The following is a 7,570-nucleotide window of genomic DNA, read 5'->3' as shown; positions in this document are numbered from 1 at the left end:
CGTCCACCATTCACCCTAAACATCACTGTGGCACTTCATTCTATCAAAACTGCGGAAATACTTGTATTATAAAAAAAACAAGTTTTCCAAGAAATTCCCACTGTTCAGCCATCAATGGAATTTTTAATCACAATCAACAAAACACTTTAGCAGGATAACAGAAGGATACTGGGTTGAGCTTGTCAGACTTAGCCAAAGTGATAAAACTGTTCTTTCACAAAAATAGCATTAATACTCCCTTTTTTAATCACTTAACACACAGATGAATTAAGCTTTCAAGTTCTTCTTACTGTGCAATTTGTGTTGATTAAAGTGTTTGCAAGTAACAATTTTACAGCAGTGACTTTGAGTACCAGTAATGATCATGTTGAAAAGCTTTACTCTGGAGCCTTTGGCACATTTGTTCAATGATCTTTTGTCATTTTTGAAGCTATGTGAAACTGTAATGAGACAAGTGGGGACATTATCTCGATTAAAATCAATTCCTATTGGATTATGCCATGCTACATTCCCCTGCTCGGCTCACATAATTAGAATAAAGCACAGAAACGGAAATCAGAAGTGAGAAGCCTCATCAAAGCGGTACATGTGCAGGCATGGGTGACTTGACACATAATCACGAGCGTTCTCTTTGTGTCCTCAGACAATGCTGTGAGCATTGTATTATCCTGCAGGTACTACAGAAGCAAAGACTATCACTGTAATGCTTCACTTTAAAACAAATGTGGTGACAGACAAAGTAAATGTCCTGCAAATTGCTGCTCATAGAAACTGATACCAAAGCTGAAGCATTTTCTGGTGGTAACAATAGCCTGTTTCTTAGCTGGTCAGTCCAGTCAGAATGAAGAAAGAAAGAAAGAACCAAGAAGAGCTGAAAAAAGGAAGGAAGAAGAGAAATAAGGGAAGAGGGATGAGAATGAAGAAGGAAAGTAAATAAAAATTAGGGAAAGAAAAATGTAATGCGTAAAATGCAGAGAAAACTTAAAAGGAAGGGGAAGTGATCAAAAAGTATATAAGAAATGAAAGAAAATATATAAAATATTTTAAGAAATTATAAAAAAATGTGTTTTAAACCCAAAATGGTCAAAAGAGTGAGCAGGGGAAAAGAAAAGAAGGAAGAACGGATGGAGCAAGGGAAGAAGGGAAAACACAACTGGGGGGTTAAAGGTGGAAAATGAGAAAAAAGAAAGAAAGAAAGAAAGAAGGAAGGAACGAAAGTAACGAGACTAAAAGGAAAGAAGGACGGAGCAAGGGGGGACTGAAGGAAACACAACAAGGCATGCGAAAAGGGGTGGGAAGGAACGAATGAGTAGACATGTGCGAACAAAAAGGGGAATGAAAGGATAGGAAAGAGGCAGTAAGAAAAAGAGAGAGGAAAGACCCTAGAGTGAAAGAAGAAAGCGAGCGAACTAATTCATTTTCACGTCGTCGCTTCTGTCCCGTGCAGGCTCGCTGTGCTGCGCGAAGATCGTCAGAAAACTCGTTCAGGCTGCCGTTAACCCTCAAACCGTCAATACGCACGGCACATTCTTCAACACGCTGAGGTTTAACGCCACCGGCGGCCCATCCCGCGCCTTACAGGCAGAGCTGCCCCGAGCACACGACAGAGAAGCACCCAGCGGGGCATCACAGGCACCGAGTGCGCTCGACAGGCACCTGAGGGGAGGTGAAAAACGCGCCTGCGGTACGTACCGGTCGAGGACCATGGACAGCGCCGGCAACTGCTCAGAAGCGGATCAAAGGAGCCAGCTGTGCTCGTTTTATAATGGCAGCAGCTTGTGTGGGAACTTCACCGACAACACAAGCTTCGCCGAGGGGAGTAGAGGGAACAACATGGAAATCGACGCCAATCCGGTTATCATAGCGATTGCCATCACCGCTCTTTACTCCATAGTGTGCGTCGTGGGGCTGGTTGGAAACGTGCTGGTCATGTATATCATTGTCAGGTAAGGCGATTAAAAAAAAGAATGAAAAGAAAAAACTCTTACACTGGTTTGAGTGGATGTTTGTTCTCAGACTTGTTGCACACAATCAGAAATGACTTCCAACATTAATTCACGGGTGTGTGTTTTCGTCGTGTGTTTTTATGAAGCTGTGGGAAACCATGTGCTTGCGGTGTTGACAACGCTGCGAGCACAGCTGCCGTTCGTGCGTAAAAATGCCTCCAACAACGCAGCAAATTGCTACAGCGCCAAAACCCGAGCTGAGCGAAAGGAAAGGAGGGAAAGAGAAAGAGTGAAGGGAAGAGGAGGTGTGCACAAAACACACTACTTTTCACTTTAAAACAGTGGCAGCTGACATCTCTTCATCTGTCGCTTTTAACCACGAGCAAAAATGATGTGATGCTGTGACGTGATGACAGCACGCGCCATGTAAGTCTCGTGCGAACGCACACTCCCCGTTCAATGCTGCTACCTTCTTGTGCGCAAAGGCGTCGGTGTCTTGTGTTCGAGCAAATTCAACGAAAGTCTAGAAATAGTTGGGAATGGTGTTAAAGCAAACACCTGCTAATATAAAGCCTGCAAGTGCTAAAAGTTAAACAGGTTGCCCGGCTCTGAATCCACACATTAGATGAGCAGATTTGTGGATATTTGCTTTCTAAAAACAGACATAAGCTATATGTTCAAGCATGTTCTCTGTTGCTTCTTACGTATAGATAACCAACCTCCTTGCCAAATTTCATATATCATGTTCACGTCTCACTGATACGTCTATCTAAAATGCCTTCCCTTCACGGGGTCAGCTTTTATCATTTCAATCACTTGGTACAAGAAGCACAGGGTGATCATACATGTTTAGTCCTACAGACTTAAAATCCGAGGCCACTTGCCTTTTTATTGTCAGTGTAGACCAACTGGAATAATAGAAATAGTCTTAGTTTCATTGTGTTCATTGGTTCACCACTGATTAAAAAAAACTTCCACCTACTTCAGTGGACCTCACTGTCAGAAGCAGGATTTCACTGGCCTTTAATTACACATGAACCCCTGACATTTATATCAGTTAAATGCTCCCTGGTGTTGTGGATTTGTTATATATATATATACAGACATATACTCACATATATATCAAAATATATACTTGTATATACTTGTATGCATTTTATATATATACCTGCACTGGAGTTTTTATATAATGGAATCACTGTGATAAGCATTTAACCTACATGTTTAAAATCACAAGACCCACATATTTAGGTCAAATGTTATCCACAAATATATTATTGAAGTTTGTGCCACGTGTTGTATGAGCATATGTGATTAATACTGTCTGAAATGAAGTAATTAGGATCAACAAGTAACCTTTCATTGTCTTATGGCCAACGGTGACAAGTCCAAACAGGGTTACATAAACTTGGCCCTGCTAAGATGCACCTGGGAGCCTCTCTGCCTGTCTTCGTTGCCAGAAGGTGGTGAACCGCCCATCTTTAACCAATATGGTAAACAAACTTGGCCCGGCTGAGAGTGCACCTGGGACACTTTTTGCCCATCTCCGTTGCTCAAAGTTGTGAGAAACCTTTCCTTAACGTATATAGTCGCAAACCCCAGGCAGCAAACCTGACAAAGTTGTCAGGATTCATTGTTTTGTCTCTGCAATCAGTTTGATATCTGTAGTTTTGCTGACTTTTGGATTCGATCTGGCCATAAAACTGTCAAAGGGATCCAATTAAAAATGATAGATGCTGGGAACAGTGCTCAGAAAGTTATGGAGTAGTGCCAGAAAGTTGTGTAACGCAAGTGTCGGAGATTAAAGAAGGGACAAAGTGCAAATTGACCACTGATTGGGGAAAAGTAATGACAAATATATTACATCAATAATTGGGGGTGTTGTGTAGAGTTAGAAAATACTTATTAGTTTAAATTTAATTCGGTCACTGACCCTATGAAATGATGGGTCAGATGCCATCTTTTAAAATTTGCAACTCAACACTAGCCACTGGAATGCTATCTTATTCCAAACGAGGCTCGTTTAGGTAATAAAAAGAAGCTGGACTGGTGGAGCAGGATGAGGATGTAAAAAGCAAGAATACCTTAAGGGCTGAGGGAACAAAAACTGCTTGGCAGCCAGTGGTGAAAGTTAGGAGTGATTGCCTGCTTAATTGGTCCAGTGGAGTCATTGAAGTGTGACAGTGCAGAGAATTTGCCTTCATGCAAGTGATTGCCGAGGTGACTTCTCTGGCTATGTTGACTCCCTTCACTGCTAATAGAATATATAACACTTATAATTCTCCTCACTTGTCCACTAATTCAAGGGCAGGTGAACGCTCATGCACACATCATCCCCACACTAATTGCAGTCTAATTGCTTCCTGAAATACATCTGTTTTCCTAAAGAATGCGCACATCTATGCCGGATGTTTTTTCCTCTCTCCCTTTTTTTTCCACATCTGTGCCGGATGTTTCCTGCACCAAATCACTTGCAGCGAATCTTCTCCCTTCTGCCTCCATAGCAACAAACCTGAGTGAAAAACAAAGGAAGAACAATGCAAAACTGTAAAATGTCTTCTGATGTCTGGCATTTATCAGTTGGTGTGTTAAAGCCATCAACAACTTTCTCATCCTTGGCTGTTTTACCAAAGCATAATAAAAAGGAACCCACCCAATGATCCCTGGCTCCTCTCCATAGTAATCAGAAGGCTGTAAGTCCTAATCCTGACAGGCAGCCTGGAGCCTGCACAGGCACTTCTGTGACCGAAAAAGTTTTAAGGATTTTTGCAACTTTTTGAGCAAATGAGACTTTGTGGGAATTGCAAGGACGCTAGAAAATATGTTTAATTTTCACAAAAACCACAGTCCACCAGGGTCATTAGCATTCATTATTCTCTTTGTCTTTCTCCCCTTCTCTGCATGTCTTATGCTCTTTTCTTTCTGTCAGCAGATTGAGAGTGAACTGCCATTTAGCTAATGATACACTGTGGATATTTACTTGCAAACAGAAATGTAGTTTTGAATTCTCTGTCCCCATCGAGTCGTAGTTGAAAGTAGTTTGTTGAAATTAAAAAAGAGATATCAGCTGCTGAGGGATATTTTCTCCCGCTTGCAGTCTGAATAATGATAACCTTAACGCTAAAATTTTTTATCTCTCTTTCACTCTTTATCTCTCTGTCCTCTTGCTGACTCTTATGGCCCTTCACAAAACTCTGCAAACATCTGCAAACATCCGCAAACTTCTCGCAAGCAAACAGACATTAACAGAGATCCGCACGCTCAATCGGGAATATCGATTGCGGATGAACAGAAACTGCTGGGCTCCACAAGGAGTGTGCTGCCGGCGCTGAGTGCTTCCTGTTACCATGGAAACGCAAGGAGGTGTTTTGAGCGTGATGAGTGCAAAGTGACTCCATCACCACCAAACCGAACCCCATCTATCCTCACGAGGAGCTAGACCTAGTTGGGCACATTTATCAGCTTTCAGTGTTTCCTAAACTGTAATCGATTGAACATCTGCAGGCTGACAGGCTGACCTGCATGCATCCAACCACTGCTGCTTCCTCTGTACTGCATAAAGCTCCACAACAGATGGCAGAATTCTGATGGTACTCTAACACTCTAAATTCTGCATATCCCCGTTCATACAAGAGCTTCTCTCCAGTGACATGAAACATGAAGAATCTATAAAAAACTAATTGCTTGCTCATAGCTACCTGAAAAGCTAAAACAAGATAAGAAACACACACCTTGGTATGTGCTTTATTGCTGAGCAAGCAACGGTCAAAAAGATATGCTTAACAAGCATATTTTCAAAATCTAAATGGTATTACCTTTTAAATTCAGTCTGTAAAAGGCATTTTGGCCTCGCAGGCCTTATGTAAGATTTCACTTTGGTTATTCCAGAGAGATTAAATGTCTGTTTCAGAATGATTTAGACAAGTAAGTCTAGTTTTTTGTAATAAAACTCCCCTTTGTGTTAATCTTCTCTCAGCAAGAAGCACTGTAGGGAAGGGCCAAGAGGGTAATGGTCCCAAAACAACTACAGTTCAAAAGAACTACTTGATGTGTATAACCAAGACTAGCTTCATATTGACTTTATCTGAACTAAACAGATCCTGGGGGCCTTTACTTCAAGTCTACTGTAGTATGGAGAGGTGGAATAGTTAGATAATTAAGCTTTAAATGTACAGTGCTTAACAAATTTGTTAGACCATCTGTCATAAAACTGGAAAACACAAATGTTTTAGAAATCTAGGAAAAGCATGTTTAAAACGAATCATTTCATTCTTATTTATTATATAAATAACAAACTGAGTTTACATTTTTATCATCAAATTTCAGCTTCTTAGAAGTCAGAAGTTAGTCAAGCAATGCATTCAACCACTACAACTAATTTTTCTGTTCAGGAATGCAAATAAATAACTGACATTTTTATTATGTGTTCTTTTTTGTGAAACTATGAGTTTGAAAATTCAGAGATTATTTATTATAATAATGATATTTTAGATTTTTAAAAATCCTTTCTGTTAACGAGCTTGTTCATACTGGTAGAGCTACCATTGCACCTGATGGTGGCCAAATAAATGTTATGCACTATGTTTGTGGACACAGCAGCTCCTTTAAAACAGCTGCATTTTGTGCAGAATAAAAATCTGACATTGTGTTACAGATAGTAACCAACAATTAGCAGGAAGTGGATTGTTCAGGAGGAGAATGACCTGTACCTCATTAATACCAAGTTGGTTGCTGGGTATGCAAACTGAAAAAGGTGAAAAACTGCAGGAGCCCTCAAGATTGACTTGTTTTTCTCTAGATCTTAAATGTTCTCTCTGATGAGTGTCGGTAGGTTGTGGTGGCTTGGGAAGCAGACACCTTTCATGTGAATTTTTGAGCATCCTCATGCATGATAGATGTGACTTCTAAAGCCTCTTTATAAAACAGATTTGTGAGAACGTTTGATCTTCCTGTAACTTAAGCACAAAAACCACATATAAAATTTTAAGCACTTTGATCTGAAAATCTCCGTAGGGGTATTGCATATGCAATACCTAATGAGCTTGATATTTAGCTTCGTTTATCTAACCAAATATTTTTTCTCCCACTAAATGGTATGTGTTGCCTGGCTTTTTCTTCTTCTCGTTTTAGTTTATGGCTATATTTGGGCTGATGTTATATAAGAACAAATCATAATTCAGATGCTGTCAGTTGAGGCTGATTTAAGATTTACAGATTAGAGCTGCACAACTTACAATATTTATAGACTTGGTTTTTGTTTCGCTAATCTTTTTGGAATCAAATGGGAGCCGTTCTAAATCTATAAACAACCCCTTCTAGAGTTGCTCTGCAGTGCATGGATTTTCCCAGGTACAGCCATGAGATCGTAAACTGACTAAATCAACAGCAGACACTCGTAACTCCCAAAGCTACCAGCACATTTGTATTCTTCCGTGATTGTACTTGGTACATACTTCTCTTCTTCAGCCAGCATCTGAGAAATGGTGTTTCAACCTCTTTTTTGTAACAGCTGGACATGCAGCAATCATGTTATATGGCTTTGATTGCTGATAACCAATGACAACGGAACATCTTGATAATTGCCTCTTGCATGCAATTACCTTGTTTGCCTTTGAGTACAAACT

The 7,570-nt window shown here is 40.3% G+C and overlaps 1 protein-coding gene across 3 annotated transcripts in view; it reads left to right on the top strand.

Moving 5' to 3' along the window:
- The first annotated feature begins 1,246 nt into the window (after window positions 1–1,246).
- Window positions 1,247–7,570, top strand: part of oprm1 (opioid receptor, mu 1) — a 39,924-nt gene continuing 33,600 nt past the window's right edge. For all 3 annotated transcript variants that reach the window (XM_026190342.1, XM_026190341.1, XM_026190340.1), the window contains exon 1: window positions 1,247–1,946. In XM_026190342.1, coding sequence (XP_026046127.1) covers window positions 1,705–1,946 — 242 coding nt within the window. In that variant the 5' untranslated portion in view covers window positions 1,247–1,704. The remainder of the gene's footprint in view (window positions 1,947–7,570) is intronic.

Source organism: Astatotilapia calliptera, chromosome 13, assembly GCF_900246225.1.
Source record: "Astatotilapia calliptera chromosome 13, fAstCal1.2, whole genome shotgun sequence".
NCBI classification, from domain to species: domain Eukaryota; kingdom Metazoa; phylum Chordata; class Actinopteri; order Cichliformes; family Cichlidae; genus Astatotilapia; species Astatotilapia calliptera.
Note: the sequence above shows the minus strand (reverse complement) of the source record. Positions and strands in the feature narration are given on the sequence as shown.